Source organism: Rhagoletis zephyria, unplaced genomic scaffold (assembly GCF_001687245.7).
Source record: "Rhagoletis zephyria isolate East Lansing unplaced genomic scaffold, Rhagoletis_zephyria_1.1 Rzeph_scaffold_00001, whole genome shotgun sequence".
NCBI classification, from domain to species: Eukaryota; Metazoa; Arthropoda; class Insecta; order Diptera; family Tephritidae; genus Rhagoletis; species Rhagoletis zephyria.
The window spans coordinates 572,519-600,014 of record NW_016157085.1 but is presented as its reverse complement, the minus strand read 5'-3'; the positions used below and the strand labels follow the sequence as shown (position 1 = coordinate 600,014).

Below are 27,496 nucleotides of genomic sequence, written 5' to 3'. Positions count from 1 at the left end.
CGTGTCTGAAGCTCGCCACAAGTGATACTGCGCAGCTACTGCTGTTGGACGCAAGAAATTGCTGAAACTCTTAAATTGTGTAATAAAATAGTTACATTAACGAGGCAAATTTTGCATTAAAAGTGCAAAAAAAGAAATAGTTACGTGTGTTGCCAGCAAATAAAAGTGCAAAATACTTCTGGTGGCTGATAATAAAAAGTAATAATTTATTTTACTGTGTTACAATGACTTTTTTTTCTTTTTTTTTAATGAGTTACCCATATTATGCCGCTTTTGTCTATTTAAGTACATTGCTTTTATTTGTGTTTTTTCTTTTGTTCATTTTTTTTAAATTAAATTTGCTCTGTTGCTCGATGCTTCGAAAAGTGCTGTCTCGCAATTTACTACTTGTGCGCTTTAATTAATTTTTCGTCTCGCGCTTTCCGTTTTCCCGCCTGCTGCAATTCATTACTCGCAGTCTGTCTGCTGCGCCAGCTCTGTCGCCCATTGTATCGCGCGCTTGGCGCACTTGCCACAAACTCGACGCCGCAAACGCACACAGTGACCTCCATGTACTACATGCAGTACTCTCCTATACTCGTACATTACAACTACTCGAGACTATTTCGATGACTTTTTACCCATTTTTTGTCTGGTTTTCTGCTTGCATCTATCTCAGCTCCGCTTGGAATCTGATTCAGTTCCGCCACTCCACTTGTCTCCACTATATACCACTTCATTTGGCTGTGATTAACGTGCGCTCGCAGGTGCCGCTTTTTATGTTAGCCACGTTTTTCATCAAATAATTTTTTTTTTTTGTATTTCAGTATTTTCTTTTACTGTACTTTTCCATTTCTTTTTATTTTTTTTTCCATTTAAATTATATACTGCATGTATTTCTTTACTTGTTTTACTCTTCAGCTGCCCGAGATGCCATATTTACCACTTTTTCAATTCATAGCCAATGATGGGATGTACTTATGTGCGATTGTGCGTTGTCGTTCTCACGTTTTCTCAGCCGTATTTTATTGAATATTATTGCATTTCCATGTATATGTGTATTCCTATGTTTTTTTCCTATTACTGTTTCTAAGTTTTCCACCAGAGTCAATGCATACCCGACCAATATATGGAGCAGCGCCAAAAAGCTAAAAATTAATCCATTGAGAGAGTCTTCATAATTTTACCGAACTACGCACATTAGGAAGCATCACTCTCCAAAAAAAAAAAAAACATCGGTACTGTTTTTCCATCGGAAATGGAGTTTTTTTATAAAACTTACGTCAGATGATAGATTCATAGATAGATAGATAATAGCTTACAGCTATAAATTTTACCAACAGAATAAAAGTAATGAAATTTTTGGAGATATGTTCAAAAGAGCTCAGCTCACGTAAATCTTGATGTTGTTACAAAAAAATTTTGGCGTAGGAATTGTGGCTTCAATATTCATAAAAGATGAAGATAATACGAAAATGAAAAGAAAATTTAATTTCGTGCGCTAACCAAGAATAATTTTCTGCATATTTCAGTAAACCTCTGTATACCTATTATATACGATGCGCTGAATCCAAATCCAAGGTCTGTTAGCCTCCATAATGTCAGGTTCGGGTCAAATAGGAAAAAAATATATTCAATAAAAATTAAAATTCATATACATGGGTTTGTGTTGTGGCTGAATCCGAACATGGGGGGACCCTTGATTCTTCAAGGTCATTTATAGGTCATGCAGATGTCATCTCAAGGTCAGATTCTGAAGAATTGTATTGAATTTTCAGGTTTATTCAATGAATTTTTCCCTACTTGACCTTTAAAAGTCCTCGAACCTGACGTGATGGAGGCTAAAACATACCTCGAATTCACATTCAGCGCGTCGAATAACATAGGAAAATAGAGTTTTGGTTCAATATGCAGAAACTTCTTTTTTGTTAGCCTTTGTAATTTTTTTTCATATCAAGACCACGAAAATGTGGAGTGTGAATGGCAATTTAAAGTTTTTATCTTCTCAGATTTTACCCCCTCCTGTTTGGGCCTATTGCAACGAATGTCTCGGGGTTTATTGACCTAGCACTCACAGTGGCTGTACTGTAACGTGAGGTTCTCAATGCACCCAAACACTAACGATTCATTTAAGCTCGAAGTGCCTTAAATGGTTTCCAATAAGTCAAACTCTATATGGGGACCTTCGGTGTTGTCGAGGACGTACTCTATTAAAACTCGATATCCTTGCATCGATCTTTAACCATTTTTTCTGAACTGCTAGTGAGGCTCCTCCTTCTCTCTCTGAATCATCATCTTGCCCTATTAAAAACTAAATATAATTTACTTAAAGAATTAAAATTCATTGAACTCAGAAATATGTGAATAATTTTCAAAATGATTGTTAGTGGTATGAAAAACACTTATACGCTCAGGTATAAAAAGATATGGGCAAATTATTGCATTGTCAATTCTTCGCACATTGTGTTGTTTTATTCAATTTTAATTTTATTTTTTTTTGGCTTAATCTTCAACTTTTTCGTTTCCATATTCATATATCTTTTGGATAAAATAAATTAAGTCTATCAGTTACATAATGCATTGCGAAATTATTACATTTGCTACTATTTTGAGATTTCACTGTTGATACTCGCTTATTTGTAATTTACTTTCATTTGTATGTAACTTTTGCAACGCTTGACCTGTATTTTCGAATAAGGAAGTACGCTTGACAAGCGAGCGGCAAAGACGCGAACACCTACCTTGGCAACGACTACCGCCTACGGCTCTAAGCTTCATGGCAGTTGGTGTTGATGTTAGATAACATTAATTGCTTGTAGCTGTGGGAGCGCGCCTGTCACTGTCATCAGCGGCACCGCCTTCACTTTCTGCGCGCGGCAGAAACTGCACAAATAATACTTAGTATCTTGGTTTTATTTATCTTACCTTGTCGGTATACAATGTTGCCTATACTATTTTTAACTTTTTTTTGACAATGTTGACCTTCTAAGTATTTACTCTAAGTTTTTAGTCGTGTTTCAAATAATTTAACTTTAATTACACTGGTTTACAGCAAAAATATTCTATGGATGCCACTATCCAATTCCTATGTCGAATTGCTCGGTTATTCTGAAAATCGAGATAACAATTTTTTCGTGATATTTGAAATCTACTGTTATTCAGCTTAAAAAAAAGGTGGGTTTACTTAATCACGCATATCTTACGAACCAATTGAATAATCCTAAAACGAGATACGGGAAATTAAAGCCAATAAAATTCTCCATGACCCGTATATACAATACTTTTCGATAACCCTAATAGGTTCTGAGAAATTGATTAATTAAGCGATTCTACATACAAATTGGATAGTGGCGTCTGGCGAACGAAATCAAAATTAAAATTTGTGATCCAGTGTTATTAGCTAATTTTACTGTTACTTTCAAACGAGTGTGGTTTTTCTACTTATTTCGCCAGTAAATCCAGTTGGTCAGCGTTTGGCAAACAGCATGACCTTCACGAGTTTTTCTTTTTGTTTTGTCTCAAAGAGTATTTAAGCATTTGCAAACTTGCTTCTACATTTGCACTCATAACTATATTAGTCAGGGACCGTTACTGTTGTTTTTTTTTTTAATAGTCAGAAAATAATTCATGTTTTTTCACCGATATACAGATGCGATCAACGAATTAGCAACGAAATTTAAAATGATATTGTTTGCAAATTATGTTTATTTATTTATTTTTAATAATTTTCGTTTAAAATACAATTCAATCAATAACAGAAACTACAATAATAAAAGTTTAAAATCTTGCAAAAATTGCAAAAAAAAATAGTCAAACTTCAAAAAATAGTCATCAAAATTTCAAAATTTTTTATTAGAATATTTAGAAAAGTTTTGGTTATGCAGTTTTCTATCCCACTCAATTCTAGTATAAGACATTGCAAGTTTCAAGTCGTTAAAAATTACTATTGATTTTTTTGAATTTTTTTGTGGATGATGTTGCAACTTTTTTCATATAAAAAAAAATTTGATCAAGTGTTAAAATTTGACTGTTCGGACAAAAATAGACGAATATAAAAGTAAAAATATGTCTTTTTTTCCATCGGTGACAAAAAAACTTTATTAAATAACGGCCTCGAGCTCAACAAAAATTGTTGAATAAAGGAATATTTAACCTCTATTTTGCGGATCAAAAATAAAAGTTAAAATTTGAATGTTATTGCAATTCATTATATCAGTTTATATTAAAAACTTACCTAAATAAAAGCATCGATACTGTCTATATGTCAAAAATTTCTCATGCCCATAGAGTTTGGATGAAGCATACCGCGGCGGCAACGTTGAGCGGTTGCAAAATCTCATTTTCACAGGTTTAGAAGTTGGCTTCAGACAACGATTAAATTGTCATTTTCGTATTTCAAACACACAAACCATAATGCCGAACAGGAAACTAACTATTTTAATTTTTTATCTACTAAACACATTTACTGAAGATGGAAAATTCATTTTTAACATTGATTTTTATTTTTTTGTTTCAATCAAAACATATTGTATTGTGAATACGCAAACTGCTATTTTTGACCGGAAAAGTAAAAGTAAAATTTTAACTTTTATATTTGCCCGAAAAGATTGAAGGCAAATTTTAACTTTTATTTTTTGCAGGGACGTGAACCGGTTTTGAACCAAACCGGTTTTGAATCGGAAAACCGCGTTTTTCTATTAACTAACTGAACCATTAACCGAACCGAAATTTTCCACAAATGTTTGATCTGAACCGAAAACCGAACCACTTTCTTTAAAGGTTTAAAGGTTCGTTTCAACCAATTTTCAATAGATAAATGTACCCACTTTTTTTTCTTTTAACCCCCCCCCCCCCCACCCCCCACCTTTTTTCATAATACCTACCATGTTTTTATACCATGTGCCAATATCAAATGTAAAGGCAGCCCATCTCACTTGACCCTTAAATTTGCGCGTTTTTTTTTTCGAATCGCTGAACCGAACCGAAACCCCGGTTCAAAGACCAAAAAACCGCTTTGACGGAACAATCCAAAAGTGCAACAACGGTTCGCTGAACCGAACCGGCCAAATTTTTCTTCCGGTTCACGTCCCTGATTTTTTGATCGAAAAATATATATTTATTTAACTGTTATTTTTGATTGAAAAAAATCTTCTTCTTCTTTGTTGGCGCTGTAACCGCCTTAGCGATTGTGACCGAGTCCAAAACAGTTTCTCTTCTGTGCTAACAGACGCCAATCACTTCTGGTTGAATGTTGAATGGCAGTCAAAATCTGTCCACTTCAGCGCACGGAACCATCCTCCAAGTTCCATTACTCTACTATAAAACTTCCTAGATATGCCGTATGAAAACTTCCGTTTGTATATGAGGTGCCACCCGTGTGCAAAATTTCATGATGATCGGTTTAGCGGTTAAGGTCCGAAAGCGTTACAAACACACCAACTCACCTTCGCATTTATAACATCAGTAAGAAAGTAAGGATAACGACATTTTTCGTATTACCAGTAGACTTATTTTCGTTTAACTACTTAATAATAGTTACTTATTTCATATTCTTCAAAGTAATCCATACTAAATCATTATAAAGCAGTCATAATGTGAAAGTTTGCAAAGACTCGCTACAGAATAACTTCAAATAATCCACAATAATTAGGTTCCAAGACACAGTATTGTGAAGTTATGAAACGTAAAATCTTTAATTAGCTCTACTGAAAAATATACAATTTTGAGTTGTGTTGTTATTGTAGAGGACCATCGATATGTACGAATTCTTACCGACTGACTTTTTGAATTGAAATTTCGAAAATAACTATGTATTATTTTAAATTCCAAATATTACTAGTCACTCATTGGAAACTGGCATAATCTCTTCGCTTACTAAGTGTCTGAATCTTATTAGAGCATGTACTAAAGTCAGCAGTAGGTACATTTAAATTTATAATACCTTAATACTGTTAAGAAATATATATATTAGCTACTCGGCTTCATTTGGTTCTTAGCTGGAATCTCCACAAGTTTGAATAGGTAAAATTATAGAAGAAAAAGAAATAATTTTTTTTGTCTATCGAATCTACATTTACTCTCCGGATCAACGTTTAATGTAAATTATATAAATTTTTATACAATCTTACGCATTAGATTCATTTGCAAACCACCAATGTTTGAATTCCACTTCATCGGTCTCTGCCCTCTATTTCATATAGTAATCAAACTTATATTTCAACTAAACTTGTTCCGTATCGGCGTAGGTGGGTCGATACAAGTTGGCAGTTCAATACAATATTTTTAATCTTATTTTTTATTTTTACTTTTATTTATTTATTTTTTCATTCAATATTCATCGGTGTTGTGTCAGTGGTTGCCAAAAAGCGTCAATTTAATTTCTGAATAAACCTGCCCACAAGCCATCGGGTGCAAAAGTCCACGAAATGCGCCAATAACGCAGCCCACACAAAATGCATACACATAAATAAATATATAGTTACACCTATACGAATGCTAACACACATATATACACATACATATGTACACTGGCGGCAGAAGAAGAGTTTTGGCCATTAATCCATGGTTTATTTTATGTTTAATATTTTTTATAAAAGCCTGCCTAGCTATACAACAAACACCATATAAATCCCCTTTTCAAACTTTATACAAAAATTTGAAAAATTTCGCCAAATTTTTAAACATTTTATTCAGAATTTGTAGAATTTGGTAAACAGTTTTGTAGCCCATTCAACTTTAGTATAATAAAGTGCAAGTTTCAAGTGGCTACAAAATACCGTTGATTTTTGACATTTTTTTTTTTTGTTGACGATGCTAGGCATTCTGTTCCATATAAAAAAATTATCGAGCACAGTTTTTATGGGTAAAAAAATTTAATTAGCTAAAACTTGCACTTTGATATACTAATATACAAAACTGCATACCAAAAAATTCTGAGTAAAAATTTTAAAAATTTGGTAAAAATTTGTCGAATTTTTATAATTTTTGTCCAAAGTTCGAAAAGCGGATTTATATGATTTTTGTTGCATAACTACCTAGCCTTTTATAAAAAAAAAATATTAAACATAAAATAAACGAAATAAATATAGCCAAAATTCTTAAAAGTACGGCGAGTCTATTATTTCTGCCGCCAGTGTATATACATAGAACCACACACACACACCTACATACGTACATATGTATGTATGTATAGAAATATGGACGTCCATAACCACATACAATCATCACCGGCGGCAGCAAACAACTTACATACTCCCTTCCATGCCACTTGCAAAAGGAATTTCGAATGTCGGTTGCGTTGGCGTTGGTGGCGTTGAAAACGTCAAAACAACATTTATACAAACACAGATCGATATCCAATTTTGGTTGGATTTTTCGGCGCGTAAAGCGTTAACGTTTCGCTCCTTTTGTAATTGCCAAAAAATAATGATTGATTGCTGACTCTGTCGCAAAAATTCATTGATGGTTGTTGTTTTGTGGCGCTGCAAAAGATTTTGCGCAAAAAATAGATAAAATGGTTAAAAAATGTTTATTAATTTATTTATTTTTTTCTTTCACTTAATTTATGTGGCAATCATGTCGATTTTTGTATTTTATTTTTTTTTTTGTGTTTATATCTCCTAAGTTATCTACTTGCGTGCTAACACTCTCAGAAAATAGTTAGAAAAAAAAACCTATGTATTTTTGGAATGTTGTTGATTAGCGCTATTTGCGTGGTTGCTTTGACCATTTCGTTCGCCAATCGCTTGTTTGTGGGCCTGCTGCCTGTTTGGTGCCTAGCCGTACTTTGGCGTTGCTGCTGCTGCTGTTGTTGAATATTTGCTTATTTCAGTTATTCGCATTTCTCGCGAACAAGTTTCCCCATTTGCTTCATTTTATTTGTTTTTTTTTAGAAACATTTTTGCTGTGAATTCATTAAGCACTCACACATGCATATGGCACGAAAAAGCGAAATCACCGTTGAAATAAAATAAAATATTAATGTATTTATGTGCATATGCGTCTAAAATAAATTAAGTTTAGTAGAGCGAAATAGCGAATAGAGTCCGATGAAGAACACTTTCGCTTGAAAATGTAATAAAAATTTGGATTTGAATAGAAATTAGATTTGTTCACCCTTTTTCAATATTTGCCCATGCAAATTCATTGAAGATGTATGCATGCATAGCGATTGACTAAAAACCAGTATTTGATTAATTAGTTAAAATCTATACTGTTTGAAACTGAGATTTAAAATTTATTTTACTGGAAGGAAAAGCATGAATCTGAATTAAATACGTATGTATGGTATTCAATAGTTAAGATGAAATATGTAAGAACATTTAAGGTCCCACAAGGAATACGTTAAGTATGGGTTTTGACTTTTGCAAGAGAATTGGTAGTGGTGAAGGTCATAAGTGACAAACAAAATTATATCTTTCTGAGTTGAAATTTCGTTTGTTCAAATACCTATTCAGCGTTATCCTGAGTTTCGCCCGAAAAACGTTCATCCTGTTCCTGTTAAATACACGGAAACCAAAAGTGAAAAGTGAACCGGTTCGGGGAAGATGAAACTCATGACGAAGCTGATTATGATTTTTTTATTGAAGTCAGAAATCTTTAATCAACAACTTTATTAAGCTTACGGCTGCTTTTTAAATGAAAAATTAGAAATGTGGGTAAGGAAAAAAGATTTTGTGTACACGGGGTGAACTAAGCACAGTGGATAGACCACTGTCTTTGTACGTCGAATCTGATGGGATTTGCCCAACGAACTCGGCTGAGGATATGAAGTGATCTCCTAAATAGCTTTAACTTCTAACATTTGTGAAATTATTGTTGTCTCCACAAAAATTTGTCATCAAAATAACAAAGGCTAAAAATAACAATACAGTTCTTAAAAATAATATGTTAACTACGATAAATATTGAAACCTATTGAAAAAGTCTCGGAGGATTACGGAAAATATCTAGAGAAAATTCCGAAAACTCCTATAAGTAAATCACCAAGGATCCCGAAAGTCCCACAAAAATTCCGAAAGTTCCGCAGAAAATTTAACACGGATACTACCAAAAAGTACTGAAAATCTACCTAAACACTACAAATTGGGGAAAAAAACCGAAGAGAAAATTCAAAGAACCCTGCAGACAGAATAAGTATAATAAACACAAGTAATTCTTAAGAAAACAAGTAATTTTTAAGCCAAGACCAAGACCGCCTTCAATTCTCATTTATAGAAATCGGTTAACGTAGTCCAAAGTTATGCGGTAACACACATAAAACAAACTAAAAAAATTCTGACGAATTCATAACTCTCTCCTTTTTGTGAAGTCAGTTAATAAATTACGACTGATCCCACAAATCCCGTAAAATATTTCAGAAAATCATGGAAAGTTCCGAAAAGTCCAGGAAAAATTAAACACAAATAATCCAAGAGGTCCCGAAAATATATAAGAGGATTTCGGAAAGATCCAGAATGTCCCGAAAAAAATTGTGGAAATTTTAAAACGAATAGTGCCGAAAAAGCCTCTATGAATCTTGAAAGGCTCGGCAAAAATAAATACGGTTTCCAAAAGCTACGAAAATAGCCATTGAAATTACGCAAGAGAAAACCCGAAAGCCTTAAAAGAATTTCAAAAGCTAATGAAATATCTCGAAAAGCTCCGAAAAAAATTCTTTATATAAAAAATTAATAACTTTAAAAAGTGATGAAAATGTTGCGAAAATCCTACAAAAAATCCACAATATTCGGAAAAAATTTATTCAAAAAACATTGCTAAAAGTCCCTAAAAAATTGCCAAAAATTCCGAGCAATCTGGAAAAGTAAAAAGCAGTCCCAAAAAAATTTGTATATAAGCCCGAAAAATCCTCAAAATTTTAAAATAAGCCAAATAGTGTATGAAAAATCTCGAAAACTAACTTAATAACGCCAATTCGACTAAGTAATAATATTCACTGTACTATTTAAAAAAAAATTCAAAATATTCGGAAAACTTTCAAAAAGTTTGTCCCAAAAAAAAACAAAGTTTTCCGAAAAATCGCCAAGGAGTTTCGAAATGTCCAAGAAAAAGTCCCGGAAAATCCGTAAATAACCAAGAAAGATACTAAATTTTTTTTAGTAAGCCCAACTGGAGATTAATAACGCTTGTTCGCCTAATAGAACGCGCCGTACCATTTTTAAGATAAGCAACCGGTTTTATTGTACATACATATATGCAAATTTAAAGAAAACTTATGCGAGTGCGAAATATTCGATCAGGATTACGTATTAAATATACAGACTTTGCATCCCTATGGTTGGAAGTTATATGCCCCGTTCGTGTTTTATGGAGAGCCGAATGTTTGTTTTCGGGGACCTATTTATGTTCTTGGTTCGTCAAGAGATGGTCAAATTAGATGCAATATTTTCGCACATATCCAGATTAGTCAACCTTCTGCTAGGGCTTTAGTGTCCCAATACACAATCATGCGGAACTCATCTTTAGAAAAACATCACACATAAATATGATGTTGTGCTATTAGGAACCGTCTGTAAAGTTTGCAATTGCATATCAGATTTTCTTCCACTTTTACGTTAACCGTAGCTTGTTACACGCCTTAAATCCCACTCTATGATAAGCGACCTTAATGAAGTAAACACTTATTTATACAATAACGACGTAGAAATTTTCGCAAGTTGCTTCTCACAAGAATAGTTAACTTCATTTCTGAGTACAAAGGCTTCTACAAAATTTCATTTAAAATTTATACAAAAGGTTTTTCGGCGACAGAAATTAATGCCTTTCGCCTTGGGATCAACTCATTCTAAATATTTTTGCACATATGTACATAAATACAGATGATAATCAACACTTTTCAAGCTTTGCATCTAAAATCCCGGAAATACCCTGACCGAATTTTAAAGACACCTCATATATTTTTTTTTGTATTTGCTTCGAAGCTACTAATGAACTATGAAATTCAGCAGTCATAGGCATACATATGTATGTATTTACTACATTAGTATGCATTCCAGCTAATTATGAGATTGATTCTCAGGCCAAAAAAAGCAAAACGTTTGGAATTTTACAAATAAAATTTCTATGCTCCTTCTTATACATATTCATTTATCACCATCTTCTCTCGCCTTTTTCTTTAAAGGCGCGCAGTTTGATCTTAGTCAGCGTAATTAAACCCAAGCACGGGCCGCTACGTAGTTAGTAGTCGAGAAACGAGAAAAGTAGGTACTGTTATAGTAGTGAACAATTTCACAGTTAAATTTAGAGCCTCAACTCAAAAGTAAACTGCGAACATATGACATACATACATACATACATGTATGCATACAGATATGTACCATTTCTTGCAAACTGGCAAATCAAACAAAAGACTTAAGTCACAAACTCGCAACCGGTAGCATTTTGCTATTTCTTTTTCGTTAATATTCTCTGCTTTTCTGCTTCTATGCTTTTCATTGCCAAGTGTCTGTATTATATAACAAAAAATTTCTGACTCCATTTAGAAGCAAACAGGCAAGAAGTATGCAGCAGATATAGTAGAGTGCTGTGGCATGTATTTGTAAATGAATTGCATTTTTTTTTTTGAATGCATTTCAATTAAAATGTACAGCATGATGTATAATGCAACTTTATCCACCATCTATGATAATAAAGTAACTGCATTTGTGGCACATGTGTGACACACGCGATGTTAAACATGCATGACCGTAACATATCTGCAAGTGCACTTGTGTTATTTTAATTATACCCAAGACAGAAGAAGAATAAGAAGAGGAAGAATGCTAACTATTTGTATAGTAAGAAAAATATGTAAGTAGAAGCATAAAGAGAGTGTGCCTTCCTTTCTACGCATATTATTTTCATTTCCCTCACTTATGCTGCTTGTCTTTTATTAACGTTGTTGTAATATTTAAATGAATTATGCAAAAAAAAAGATTATTAAATAAGTCGAAACAAACAACAAGGATATAACAAGAATATAGTTTATTGATTTTTAGCCACTAGCCTTTACAAAAACGGATGATATTAGTTTAGTTTCACAGCGCAAACTAAAGTCAATAGTAGCGGGTTCGGAAGCCAAGGAAGCTCAACCATATCACACACTACTCAAAGTACTCTGTGTTATATACCCTACCTGCATATCTAACTCATCCGCTTTGCATATTCTTGTCACAGTTCCTGATATCCATCTATATACGATAAGTATTTACAAGTAGAAGATATTTTTGTAACGAAGACTAAGATTACTACCTTCAGATAGCCAGTCGGCCATCAAATCAACTGGCAACCTGCAAATTAAGGATTAGAAATTGCATCATTCAAGAGGCCAATAGGTCATGGTTATACGAAGGTACCTATACAACAAATAGACTATTAAGGCCGCAAATTGGTAGGATAGAACCTAAGAACTGCGTAGCCTCTCCTAGCTAAGAGGTAGGGACTTTTTCAGCTCTCTCACGGAACTATTCGGTGTAGGAATAAAACCAATCCTACGCTTCATAAGAGCTGCAAAATAGTTCTATACAGAACAGTCACTGAGGTTTCCATATTCCACAGTGGTAGCATAATGGAGGTGCAAGGTCTAGGTTAGTTGGACATTGAACCGACTACCACATCAACCTAACCAAACCTAATTTTAGGTGCACTGAGGAGGAGCAAGAGGCTCTAATTACCGTTTAAATATTAAAGTAACTATTAGCAACTCATCAGTTTGCTGCTTTAATATTATATATGTAGGTACCTCTTCCTAAAATATTAAATAAAAAATGTATGGAGAGTTCCTGAGAAAAACACCGAACCTTTCGATAACTCTTCCGACTGACTTAAGTCAGTACAAATACTCCGCGCCAGCGTCATCGAAGTGGAAACATCAAAGGACATTAAGTTTGGAAAATATTGAAAAGGATACACCTGAAACTACAGATGTCAAATTATTTTAAGACGTACTGGTATTTCGGCGGCGCCGGGACTACATCGCGACTGGCTGAAAATACGGCTGTGGCCATATTCGATCTATGTATTTCTATTTTTAACCGACTTCCAAAAAAGGAGGAGGTTATCAGTTCATCGGAATATTTTTTTTTTTTTTATGTATGTTACCGCATAACTTTGCACCACATCAACCGATTTCAATAATTCTTTTTGCAACGTGTCTCAGAGGTGGTCCCATACTAATTTGGTTTAGAACCGATCATTGGATCATGAAATATATAGATATATATATATTTTTTTAAGTCGGTTTTTGTTTGCTAAAAATTACTTGTGTGAATATCTGATAATCTTCTTATTCTGCTTTTATTTACGTCAAATGCATAAAAGTTCTGCTGTACTCGAAATAAACCTATCGCCAACGACAGAGCGCATCACGGCAGGCTCCCCAACTCATTGCAACCGGCTTCGGTAATTTCTATCACATTTCAGCACATCATTACTGTTCAGCTGTTGTAGTTCTACGCGTACAAGAATCATATACAAATTACCTTTGATTAGTGATCCATCTTAAATGAAAGCTTTCTCAACCACTTTACAATTCCATTCGAGAAATCGCCTAGCCTAACGGAATTAAGGCAGGCATGAGCTTTTAAGAGCATCTCTGGATGCAGAACTGTAAACTTCGACAAGCTCAACCAGCGAGCTTCGGAAAGCACCAAGTTCTTCCAGATTATGAAAGGGTAAATGGAGTGTACCGATGATGATCACTTTGAACCGTCCAGTTCGATCTACTGACTCAGAGCAAACCAGAGTGAGGTCAAGGATCTCCGCGCTTAAAATAAAAATCCAGGTGTTGTATGTAGTTAAATTGATTGATACAAAAACAGACTCTCCCTGAAGGTTTTGGCCCAAGCTTCCCCGGACGTAGCGTCGCGATTTCGCATAAACACCACGTTATTGGTGTTTGCCTGCGTTTTGACAAAGCTTTCCATCTCTTCGTCATGCGGCATGTAAATCTAAATTATTCTGAGCTCACTAGCCACTTTGCTTGGAGTTTATTTTCCGAAATTTTAAATTCGGCGCAAAAATTGTTTGTTATTGTGTACGCCTAATGCTGTTGAATACAAAATAAGACGCTATTAGCGACACTGATATTGACAGCAGCAATTAATTGCTCTTTTTAAGAGACCATAAAAAATACTGATGTCATCTTAAAAATAAAAATAAAATTAAAATTACAAAAACCTGAATTTCACAAAGCCATACATATAAATCCAAATATAAAAATGCTTTTAAATAAATTGTTAAGCACTAAGTTGTGTATTTAACAAAGCATATTAAGCGATAAACGATAAGCGTTGTATTGAAGAGATGACGTGCTGTAATGTTGACAAAAAAGTAAATTTGCTGCTTAGCTAATTGGCAGGTAAAGTGCTTTTGCAGCTGTAACATGTAAATATTTGCAAAATTACTCAATATTTATTACATTGGGCGAACAAAGGTAGCCGCGATGAGAGCTAGTAGCGAAAATCGAAACCTTGAATTACTTAGCAGCCCAGGCTGGTGATGGTTTGAGTTGCTGATTATAAAACAATCAACAAAAATGCATTAAATTAATAATGGGCAAATAAATATTTGAGCTATTGCTTTTTGTTGGCTAGAAAATATATGAATTATCATAACCGTAGCTGGGTCATATAAATTTGTGAAAATAAAAATAAAAACAAGCGTGGCATAGATTTCGATTCACATTGCACTGATTTCACTTTTTTCCAAATTGTTTACGGGGCAATCAAAGCGCCAAATGAACTTCATCGCTCACTTCACAATTACGTCGTAGCTTTAAAAAAACAAAAACGATGAATTCACATTAGTGTTGTGATCTCATTAGTGGCGTTGTCGCATGACCACTGCTGTCGGCCAATACCATATGTATGTATGTATGTTTATAAATGAACGCGTATTGGCTTATACTAATTTATGAATGCACAACTTGGCTATATAAAACTCGGCCGCACTGCGAGCGAATCTGACATTGGCATTGAACTTAAATGCGTGCAATTAGTCATATCTCTGTTGTGTATTCGTGTGCAATTAGCTGTGTATATTTACGTACAAACATACATATTTTCAATGGTAACATGCAGTTAAACATTTATAAATATATATATATACATATTAGGGCGGGTCGATTTTTTTTTACTATGGGCATATAGCTTGGGAGGATTCTACGTTTAGGTCTTAGCAAAATGTCCGAAGAAACCATGGGTCTAAAATCAGTTAGGAGTTTGCAAAATTGCTGCTGTCTGCTGGAAGTTTAAAAAAAAGATGAGTATAGAAATGGTTTCCTTATACGAAAGAACCCCTTATAGCATGTTTTATACAAAATTTAAGCTGGTTTTTACGACAAGATAGCAAAATACTAAGAAACCTATTTTCGCAATTCGGCAAACTCCAAATTGAATTTAGACCTATGGTTTCTTCGGCAAATTTTTTTAGAATTACACGTAGAATACTTCTGTTCTATACGCGCATGTTCGAAAAAATCTTCCATACAAATTGACCCGCCCTGATGTGTACACATATATATTTGGTGAAGGAAAACTGGTTGAAAATGAGAAAATGACTTGTGCATTATTTGCTGAACCAAAAACAAGAAAAAAACCAGATAAAACACTCAAATGGGCGTATAAAATTATTTTCGAATGCAGTCATGCGATTAGCTGTGACTATGATTTTTCTATAGCAAGCAAATGCACAGTCATATTTGTGCGCTGTTTTTTTATTTGTTATTTACAAAATTATTTTAATGCACATCTAATTGTTTTAAGGTTTTGTGCGAAAAACGCAACATTGAATTAAAAATTTAGTTCCGGATTTAAGTGATTCATAATAGATTACCTTCAATTTAATTATTGGGATGATAAACTACATTGCCTTTAACTCAGTTTTGGCTTTCTAATGCAATAGGAAATGCTAAAGGGTAGGTTAGATTAGGCTTGGTAAGATGTCAGCCCTCAAAGGGGCTCACTTAGACTGTTATTGAATGTCCATTGTATTACCACTAAAAAAAAAAAAATTATCCGGGAACGGTACAACAGGTAAACAAGTAAAGCTAGAAAATCGCTTGGAGCTGGTTATGAACTTCCGCAAACAGCTGATGTCCACTCTAGGGAGTTGCTCTGGACCAATCATGAAGTACGACACGAGATGTTTAAACCTTTAGCCTCGCAAGGGAGGGCAGCTGAGAGGATAGTGCTGAGATGATTCCCCCTCATCGTCCTACATACAGTTGCGGCGCATCGGGTCCGCAGCAATATTAAGCCGTACCGCATGAATTCCCATGGGGCACTGCCTAGACTGAACCCTTATCAAAACCGGGAGTTGTCGCTTAGTTAGCTGTAGAAGTTTCCTTGATCAACTACCGGCCAAAAGAACCTTTCAACTTTGCATGTCGATGTTTCCGCCAAGCGTTCGCTGAGCCGACTAAGAGCCCATTTGTCCAGAATCAGTCCGCAGGTTGCCATAGGTACCACAATAACTTCCCTTTCGCTAGTGATGGCTTCTAGGGTACTCTGCCTGGCCAGTTCATCGACACAGGAGTTTCCTGCAATGTCACTGTGCCCCGCAACCCAAATCAGTCTGAAGTGGAAGTCATCCGAGGCCAGTGGCGAAAACAGAGTTTTCTGATTGTGGGGGCTTTGCGGGAAATTTTGCCCCTTTTTCTACCTTACCTTACCTTACCTTAAACGAGCAATTTTTGTGTGTATGTATAGGTATCCATAAGTTTCTCGGCAACGGCTCTAACGTAGCAAAATGAAAAATCGTTTTAAAAAGACTTTCGAAGTTGTATTTCTTCCAATTGTCAAAAACTTTTTATTTTTCACAGGGAAACACCGTAAAAATTATTTGTATCGTGCGAATATCTATAGAAATTATCAGGGTTTGAAATCAGCCATCAACCTTCGACCCATCCGTGAAGATATTCACCGATCCTTTGCCCCAGAGAAAACCTTTTCACCCCATATGCCCCTTTGTGGGATGTGTGAAGAGAATATCGCTCTAGGAGCCATCCTGGGTACACACCGATCGGTTATTATCGTTATGAAATTAAATTTTGCTAACATAGCCCATAGCCCGGAGTGTCCATACTCCGGAGGGAGAGAGCGAATCCAGGTTTGAGAGGTCCAGGAATACAAGATTTGGTAGCTATAACCAAAAAATGTAATAATTATCAAATCAAATGCTGAGAGAAACATAATTAATTTGACCTAACTAAACTCTTTTCTCTCAGTGTAGTGTTGAAAAGAGGGACTTCGCGTTAGCGTACCAGTGCAGCTCGGCCGCAATCGCTTAGGCGGCTATGGCAATAATTATAAAAACGTATGCAGAATATGTTTCACATAATATATAAAAAAATTAAATTAATTTTTTTTTCAGTGCAAAAATCTAGGGCCTACGTAGTCGGGAATGACCCAGATTAATATCTGCCCAAGGACTGCCACTTCATCATCATTTCCCGAAAACCTTTAAGGAATTGGTATGCTGCTACAACAACAACAACAGTATCATCTTTAGGAAATCTGTTAGACTACCATTTATTGCGAAATTTAAAAAAACTTACCAAAGCGTAAAACTATTTGCGACAGTGGTGATATAAAATCGCAAGTAAATAGTACCTGCAATCAGAATATCATCAAATAAATTTGCATATTTGATCTATTTACGTACATTTGAGAGGCAAAATGCTTTCAAATCGGATCAGTAGTACATAGCTCAACTTCGCAATTTTTGTGCAATTTGTAGAACGACAACAACAAACATAAAGTATATATATTATGTACATATGTAGAGTTCGTAACGACGTAAATGGCAATGATGCCCACGCATTTGCTCTCGCGATATGCAAATTTAAGCTGCATTTGAAAACAAATGCTGTAAGCCACATACAATATTGCACCACTCACAAATACCATGACACCAAAAGCCCGACGATACCTGTACCCAAAAGATAACAGGCGGGCAAGTGAAGTCATATTATCTTTAATGCCCAAATGCATTTCCACCGTTTTCATTGAACTAGTTTCAAGCTTATGCAAAACGTTAAAATTTGTTTACTTCCAAATGTTCAAATGCTAGCCCTCTACACATGACTTGGCTATTTAAAGTTCAAACAATAAAAGTCGTTTTGATTTTTATTTTGACTAAATATTATTTTACGCAATGTCAGGCTTTATTTGCATTCATTTTTTTTTTTTTGTTGCTGGTGGTCGCTCACATTCGCATAAGCAATTCTAAAAAATATACAAAAAAAGAAATAAAAATCAATGACTGCATTTTTCGCTCTCGTTGATGTTGTTGTTGCTAGACGTATTTGTGTCAGTTAAAGTGACACAAAACGGAAAAGGCGGCAGCGATTTCCTGCGCTTTGCAACCGCCATCACGTTGACGACGGCATGGGCTACAACGACAACAACAACAAGCTCAACAGTGGCGACATCAACAGCAACAAGGCGAGCTGCCACAACCTGCCATTGCCTGCAATTGCACACTCACACCAACACGGTGACAATAAATCGTAGTGCACTTTTTTTTTTGGCAAATTGCAGCGAAGCAGATTACTTTCTATTTTTTTGTTTGTTATTTTTTGGTTCTTGCACTGACGCATATTGAATATTACTATTTTTTAGTTTTTCGAGGTGTAGAATTGTATGGCTTGCTCATCGCTGACACTCTGTCTTTGCGTTTCATTTTATTTTTATTTTTTTGTTGGCAACTCTTTTGATTCGCACCTGCCTTAGCGCTTAGTTGTGACTGCTAGTGTTCGCACTGCGTGGATTTTCGCACTCTCAATTGTGGTTATTCAACATTTCCAATGCATTTTTCGTGCATAGATTTTTAGTTATTTGTGGAATTGCTTTCGATTTCTGAAACCTAAGCGGTTTGTGTGCGAAGTGATTTAGAATTGTTTTGACAGCTTTTGTGGTTGAGTTCACACTAACCAAATGATTTTATTGTTTGCGATATGTGCACTTCATCTCGATTTTAGTAGTTGAGTAACAACAGAAGTTGACTTGTGAAAATTTTTTAAATAATTCACAACGAAATCTGCCTATTCAGACATTTTGTTCACACTAAGGCTCTTTTACACTTCACCATTCTAATGTATTCGGGTAGAAGACCTTCCAACAGCGGGTGCGCTGCGACAGACAATAGCCAACTTTCTTCTGCAATAAGGGTTCTAGTTAGTTAATAAATAATTTGTTTGTCTCACCATTATAGGACGGGTGGGATCAATGATTTGTTGAGTGTAATTTTGGTTCATTGAGCCAGGTTGCTGCTTTCCAAATTTCTGCCAAGTAAAAAGTCGCAATAAAACTTCATTAATGATAATCCTTTACCTTGCATGACTGTACTAGTCGTAACAACTCGAAGTGAGAGCCCTCCCAGAGTAGAAATATAAAGTGCACCATACGTGTTTTTCTAGACATAACTGGGTTATTCAATAATGGGTCATTCAGAATAGTATTGGAAACCAATTTTTATAAGCTCAATGTAGAAGCGCTAGCAGGGAGGAGAGAGCTAGCAAGGAGGCTTAGACCCCTCCTCATTTAGATTTCAGACGAAACTTTGAAGCACTTATCTCTCTCTCCCACTTCATGGCCTAGAACTGGCTGCCAAAAGGAGGCCCAGAAGATCGCTACAATGATTTGAAAGGACGGAAATGCTTTTTAGCATTATGAAGCCCTGATGAATAAAGCTAAAAGTTCGCAAAACGTGTCAATGTACCTATTCACACTGTTCAGATGCGCAAAACTATGGCAATAGCGATCAGATTAGAGTTTTGGTCTCACCGCTTGAATTTCTATTCGACCGGGAAGTGGATTCTGCCACCTTACTGAAATCTAAAGCTGTATGGCATGAGGCCTATCTGTCCAAAATTGAACTCCAGGCAATGGTATTGAAGGCTGATAGCCATATTTCAAGTCTTATTAGAAAATATTGAGTTCGGTGCTGCAAACTATTTCTATTCGTTTATACATATGTAAATAGGTAGAAAAAAGCAATAATAACATCGTGAACTGAAAGGTCTTTTGTACCTCTAACAACTGTGCCTAACCTAGGTAGTCGAACTCATCATTCCTAAGTTTTTGATCATAGGGTCAAAAGAAAATGTGTTTGTAAATTTAATCGTCCTTAAAGCAAAGCCGGAAGTCCGACTCTTCGATAATACCTATTCGGTGCATATAAGATCTTAGTTTGTTTTTGCTAGTTAAGTGCCCGGAGAGTAGCCTGTGGTAATTTCTGATGAGTTAAATAACATACGATTTATTGAAAGGGTAGCCAAAGAGCCTAGCCTGCCTGACTAGTACTAACTGCGTTCAGAGTGTACCCACTCAGTAATTAAGGCTCTTTCTCTCGCCAACTCATCAGCGATCTCGTTGCCAAAGTTGCTCGGTAGCATAGTGTTATTGTATTTTTCGCCAGAGCTTGAAGTCTGTTAAAGCCGTATTTAACAAGTTTTGGATCATCATTATGTTTTTGAGGGCCCGTATAACTGCTAGGTGCCTTTCTACGCCCTAGAAACCCTTTTCAAGGCTTAATTTGACGCAGGTTAGAATCGCTTGCCTACGGAAATTGCGAGTTTGGTGCCAGGTCCATAGATACCTACACCTGCTCTGTCTGCCAGCCTTTAACCGTCCGTTTACCAATCTACTTACATATATGGTATTAAGGAGAACCCGTTTGTCCACAGCTTTATTCATTATTTTGCTAGTGCAATATTTTTCACTACTACAAAAGTACATTTACTTAATTTTAGGAATGTATGTATGTACATTAGGACGGTCCAAATGTAGGAAATTCGGAATTTTAATTCTCTGAGCCCCGCTCTCTATACCGAAATAATATAGCCCTGTTTTTTATATCTCCTGCCATTTTATAATTTTCTCGGAAAAATTTACTTATCAATATGTTGTCGTCATTCGACGTTAAGCTGTTTCAGTTGAAGTTGTTTTTTTTCATATTATTCCGATTCAAAATCTGGATATAAATACTTACTTAATATGTCCATATTTGATCAAAAAATAATTTACTTGTCATAATATCAGTTTAAGATTTAAATTTTTGCAGCATTTGTGGCTTTTTTTTACTTCACCACCCACATTCCAGACGCCATTCGTCATGAGATTTCTTTCTATGGAAAAGATGTTCGCTTTTACAGCTAAAAATTTTAAAATCCCAAATAAGGTCTATATGACGAAATTTCTCTACATTAACCCTTCAAGATGTTTATCTTGTGCCAACCAAACGAAAAAAAAACATAATAATAAAACAGTAAAGTAAAAATCGTAAGCAAAAACAAAATACCATAGTAGTGACATCATTTCATGCCAACAGCCTTTTCCGAGTTGTCTTGTGAGATTTAAAAAGTTAAAAGCTCAATGTACTGTTTATGAAGAACTGTATTATGTATGTACATATATAAGTATGCGCATACTTGTATACTTAAGATAGACATCTCAACACGTATCGATGAGCAAAGCTTCTCAATCAGGCATGCCGGTGTTAAATAAAAAGCAATTTCTAGAATCTCTAGCTAAGGAGTAGGCGGCAAAAACGAAATAAGTACTCACAGTATTTTCATTCAGAAGTGACTGACTTCTCATTGAGTATTATTGAGCATTATATACATACATATTGAAATAATTTATGCAATAATAACAATGCTGGCAGAAAACTCATTCTCAATATGTAGAAACAATTTTAATCTTATTAAAAATACATACTTGTACATATAGGAGTAACTTTACATATGAAGTAGGAGAACTATCGAAAAGACTGTTATATTGAAAACACCAAATTTATATACATATTTCCTGATGTTATTGCGATGTTTTCCCCTCTTTTTTCAGCCTGTTTCCTCATTTTTGATAAAACAAAAATTAACTTTTGTAAAAGATTAATTTAAAACAATATTTAATAAGAATTATATCAAGACATAAAAATCAGAACTTCTGATGAGTTCGAAAGTTGTTTACGCATAAATAAATATCCTCCGTGACAAGATGATGGCATAGCCATGAAGCAATAGGGGTATTCTCTGAGTCTTGCAAACCCTTGCACGGTGCACACATTGCACGGTAAAAACCGGTTTTCGTATGGGATAGCTTTGCAAACCGTGCAATCCGTGCACCGTGCAAGGGCTTTGCAAGACTAAGAAAATACCCCTGATCATATAGCAGTCTCCTTATAGCTGCAATACTTTTCATAAAAATATATTTTCTTTGCATCCCCCATTGAACCTTCCATGGTCAAATTGTCTGATCAAAATGTGTTTATGTGTTAGTAAAATTTGGTATGTCGCATGTATGAGTTTGATGGCTGTTTTACCAAAATCAAAGTGGTTCTGATTTCCACCAAATTAGATAGTCATTTGACGTGTGCTGTGGACCATGTAAAATGCTGTTTGATCAAATCGGTACACCAAGTGAAAGAACAAGTACACAATAATTAAAAAAAAACAAGTAAGAAAGCCTAAGTTCGGGCGGAGCCGAACATTAAATACCCGGCGCAAATATTAAATATATGTTTTTCACCTTTCCTAAAGCTACCGCTACATGGTAAGCCGGTAACTGATTGGTCGAAAATCTCTCAGTCTTCCCTGCTTTAGAGATGAAGACCACTATTATCTGCTTTCGTGGCTTCGGCATAGATATAGCTTAAGAGGGAGTTGACTCTGCAAATTGTCGTTAGCCAGAGAGTTAGTGTAGAAATCGTTCCTTGAAGCATAGTTGGTATGATTAGGTACAGAACCGCAGACTTACAGGGTTGGAAGGATGTCTTTAGCCTTGAAAAAAAAAATTATATGTATTGGATCCTCCCTTTTCGTGTTCGATTCTCATATAAGGGCAAACAGTGAAAAATTTTGTGTTCGTTTCTTAAAATGTCACACTCTTGTAAAGGCTGGTTTTCACAATGTCAAATTCAGTGGCATTAGTCGTCAAATAAGTGAAAACACATTGTCAAATGGGATTAAAAAGCGGTTTATCGATTGATTTTGATCAGGAAAGATCTTTAGTCGTGTACATGCGCTGCTAAATTGGCTATTTGTCAGTTTTTGGCCCGTAATATCATCGGTACAGGTATGGAAAAAGGAGATAAAGTTGTGTCAAAAAATGTCGCCAAATTTTGGCGTCAAAATATGACATAGTGTAAACCAGTCTTAAGGCTTATTTTCTGCCCTTAGACGCTTTGTGAGGGGATATGGTTGCCTTCAAAATCAGATGGTTGCTTAAAACGATAATATTATGAAATACGTTAGCTGGACAAGGACATGAAAGCAAAAACATTCTCTTTTACAGGGTTGAGTGTAACATCCAACACATTTTGCACCGTGCAAAGGCAAAATTTTTAAAAACCAAAATCATTTTCCTAACCAAACCAAACACATTGTCTCTGCTTAAAAAGAAAAACAACATTAATAAATGTTTTGAATTTAAACTGAATTTTTTGTGCTAGTGAAGTGAGTTCAAACTGAAAAACTATATCGATAAATAAATCAGTAATGTTACCGTTATTTATCTCCGTAATTCATTCAATAAATATGCCCAACCACCAGCAAATCATCCGGAGCTTGTTTCAAAAACAAAATTTCTCTCAGTGTAATCACCTCCACATTGATTAGCTTTAAATTTTACTCTTCACAACTCATTTTCTCAATTCTTCACACTACTGCTTTTTCGGTGACTTTTTTTTAGCCAGTTGTGGATTTTGATTAATGATTTCGCATTAAGTCGTATATGTATTCGAATTCTCTTTCAACTTTTGACTGGAGCAGCAGCATTAGCAAATCGGCAGCAACTTTGCAATCAAACAAGCGGCTGTTTTTTTTTGTGTAAGCCAAAAACAAGTTTATCAAGTCTCACCAAAAAATAGCTACCCCCACTGAGACGCACTTCAAGCCGACGCCGGTTAGAGCGTTAACTAAGCCACTTTATATTTGGCTAACAGCTACTACAACAGTCGAGTCAGGTGAGTGAGCATGCTGTGGGAGAGCACAAATGTGCGAGTATGCGACTGCGCGTCGCGTTTGGTGAGTGTCCAATTCGAGTGGATCACATTGTTCATTTTCATTTTCGAAAAGCCAGCATGACGTCATCGTTTTTTGCGGTTTGTTGACGTTCTGAGGCAGGTTTTTGAAGCCAAGTCTAGAAGGTGTAAAAGCAAACGGGTTGTCTCATTTGTTGTTGTGCTTGAAGTATTTATGTACAAAAAGTGAGTAGGTTGACTTGAAAGGTTGAAACTCGTACGTAGGTTTAAGCTAAGCAGCGCTACGAAATGAGCAGCCTGACAGCGTATTTATGCTGCTGGTAAAGGCGGTAGTAGTGGTGGAGTGTTCGGCTGAGTTGAATTAAGCGGAGAGTTTTTGAACAGATTAATTTTTTATTTTAGAGCATTTGCCAAACTAAATTAGCGCACTTGGCTAAAAACGCGTTTCAGTCTGAGCGCAGCAGTGGCTGAGCGCGCACACGAAAAAATCGAAGCGTAAGCGTGTGGAATTTTTTAGGAAGAAGAAGAAAAAAAAATTAATAGTTGTTACATAAATAAAAATTTTAAAAGCAAAAGTTTCAAATATGCTAATAAAGTGTTCTACAAGTGTTAATTTAAATTTTTTTTCTACAATTTCAGCGCCTACGAATGCGAATATCCAAAAATAAGAACTCAAAAACCAAGAAAATTTGTGAGTGCACAGCAGGTGATTTGCAACTAAGTCCGCCATATTAGCAAAGCAAAAAAGAACACTGCACTCCCTTTTTGAGTGTAGGTGTGTGTGTTAAAGTGTATGCATTTGCCCAACTCGTAAGTTTGCGAAGTTCACTATGAAAACAAAACGCAAATAGTGCCAAGCGGATATTTAAATATTTACATACTATTCGTTCAAAAAGTTAAGTGCTTGAAAACATAAAAAAGTACAGGAATTAAAAAAATATACGAGCGTAGTGTTGTGCAGTGAAGTCATCCTCGTGCAGGATGGATGTGAAAGATATTAAAGGTGCCAAAGTGACGCACGCCGGTCTGCTGAAGCACAATGCTGACGGCAGCACCGAAACGCAAAAGATCACACACGCCGGCCTGGTGGCGCGCAGTCCCGAAGGAACAGCCGCCAAGGGCATGAACATACGCGGCAATGAGGACTTGTGGGTGGAAATACAGGCGAACACCTTTCGCAATTGGGTGAATGAGCATTTGCGATCGACAGGAATGCAGGTGAGTGTTCGAAATTTATTAGTTGCTTTTATTTCCTATGGGAGAAGTAATTTAAGTTAAATTTTGAAATTTAAAAAATTGTTATGTAATATTTAGTCGTCGGATTTTTAAATAGAATTTACGAAGAAGTCCAAAAATTCTTTTGTGATTGGGTTTGAATCAGCTTCTTTTAAAATCTGTATGATGAATTGTGTACGGAAAAAATGTCCACTAAATTGTTGTAATATTTGCACTTTTTTACTTTTTAAAGGAGATTGATTTAAGGGCAATTTCGAAGTTTTAAGAATTTAGATTTTGAAATAGGATTTACGAAAAAGTCGAAGGGTTCTTTTATGGGTGCGTTTGAAACAGCTTTTTTTAACGTCCGTACCAAAAATTTATATAAAAAAATTCCACTAAATTGCTGATATACAAAGTTTTACCGATTTACTTTCACGAACGAATAGTTGGAAAAAAGTTGTGATTTCGAACGACTTTTTTGCGAGTTAATTGTAAATTATCGAAGTTCGTTTTTCTCTTCTAGGCTACTTTTATTTTGTTTTAAAAGCAGTGATAAACAAAATTAAATCTGGTTTAAAACTTTAAGCTTGATTGAATTTTTTTGTGGCATTTTATAGTTGCTTTAAAGCATTTTGTGGGAGTAAATGTTTGGAGAAAATGTTTTTCTGGAAGTAAGGGCCAAATCTTGTCTGTATTATCTGCGCCTAAATCAGGCTCTCGGGAAAATTTAACTGTCCTCTTTCTTAAGGTTCTTGAAAGTTTTCTAGAACTACTGCCCCTTCTTCGTATTTGGCGCTACAACCATTTGTCGGTTCGCGTTATGTGTACAGCATGCACTTAACTATATCCATGTCGTTAAAAAGCTCATACAGTTCGTCATTTCATCTTCCCGGATACCCGTCTACGCAGACAGGGCCGTAGATTTTGCGTAGAATAGTTGTCTGGAAAGCACCCAAAGCCGTCTCATCTTTGTTCGACATCGTCCAAGTTTCTTCGCCACATAGAAGAACGGGCATGATGAGAGTCTTGTTGAGCGTGATTTTTGTTTGTCGAGAGAGGTCCCTGCTTTTTAATTACCTACAAATCCCAAAGTAGCAGCTGTTGTCAATAGATATCCTTCGCTTGATCTCCAGGCTGACGTTGTTGATGATGTTTATGCTGGATCATAGTTAGACAAGGCGCTTCATTGCTTCAAAGTTATAGCTGATACCGAATTCGTTGAGGTTTCACTTAAAGCACTCGCCTCTCTCGTTCGTGCTTAGAGTACGGGAGAAGAACCTACCCGTTTCTCTCCGCTTGGTAGGTTCTTGGATTAATCATGCGTTGTCCCGGGGTCGTTGTTCCTGGGCGCCATGCCGCCGCACCACTGCGGCTCACCGATGTCTGCTTCAGAGCGTCAAACCGCTTTTTTCGATGCCTCTCGGCACCAGCTAGCCGCTCAATGCGCTCGAGGAACCCTAGGGTGTCTTTAACGCCATCAAATTGTTTCCTCCCCTTCCACACTCGGACCATAAACGAGGCGAATGCTGTCTTTGTCATGAATACAAAGAGGCATTGCACCACATTCTGTAAGTAGAAACACTTTAATCCATACCCGTTCCAACCCCTTATTAGTAGAAGTTCAACTCTAGCAAGATACCATTTATTAGAATTGATTAAAATAGCGGATCGTATCTATGCCTGTTAGGGTTAAAATCTTATCATAGACATACAAAAGATATTCTAGGTCACAGTGTCCTCTGTTCTGTTACATTAAATCAACTATTTAGCTAACTTACTAACCGCAGATAAAACAGTTCATCGTCGATTTGGAAAATATTTAGCGCACACATAATCTTAATATGAGTGAAATTTAAAAAAGAACCGTGCATATTGGCGAGAATATCCTGGCCAACTAGCATCGTAGTAGTGTGAGCACATGCTGAAGAAGTTGCAGTGAACTTGTTGAAGCGGTAGGAGAGAATTTTATTACGCATTTGTTTGCGTATACAGTGCAATGGACTCAAAGAATATTGCCAACAAAGCGCTGTAAAAAAAAAATAGCTCAAACTCAATATTATACGCATTCACAAAAGAATTACCTCTAAGGGCCGTTTTCACCATCTCTGGTTAATACTAATCTCCTGTTAAACTCCGTTACCGACGTTATCGACATTACGTTATATGCATGTAGTCAGTACAGTCGGTAACGATGTTTGACTGGAGATTAGTGTTAACCAGAGATGGTGAAAACGGTCCTAAGTGTATTCTGCACGCCACAATGATTCTCTCACGTTTTAAATCACATTTAGTCAATTAAATGGTTTAACAATTTAAGTCATGAAATGTGTGGGAAAACA

At 35.7% G+C, this 27,496-nt stretch overlaps 1 protein-coding gene across 7 annotated transcripts in view; it reads left to right on the top strand.

Moving 5' to 3' along the window:
• The window catches only part of jbug (filamin-type immunoglobulin domains fbug), a 126,284-nt gene continuing 98,788 nt past the window's right edge, over nucleotides 1–27,496 (top strand). For 2 of the 7 annotated variants that reach the window (XM_017627730.1, XM_017629808.1), the window contains exons 1-2: nucleotides 24,344–24,434; nucleotides 24,579–25,157. In XM_017627730.1, the coding sequence (XP_017483219.1) occupies nucleotides 24,921–25,157 (237 nt within the window). In that variant the 5' untranslated portion in view covers nucleotides 24,344–24,434; nucleotides 24,579–24,920. Of the gene's footprint in view, nucleotides 199–8,727; nucleotides 9,114–23,838; nucleotides 23,922–24,341; nucleotides 24,435–24,578; nucleotides 25,158–27,496 lie in introns of those variants that run through there. The other 5 variants (XM_017625679.1, XM_017626359.1, XM_017624290.1 and 2 more) reach the window with 5 other exon arrangements.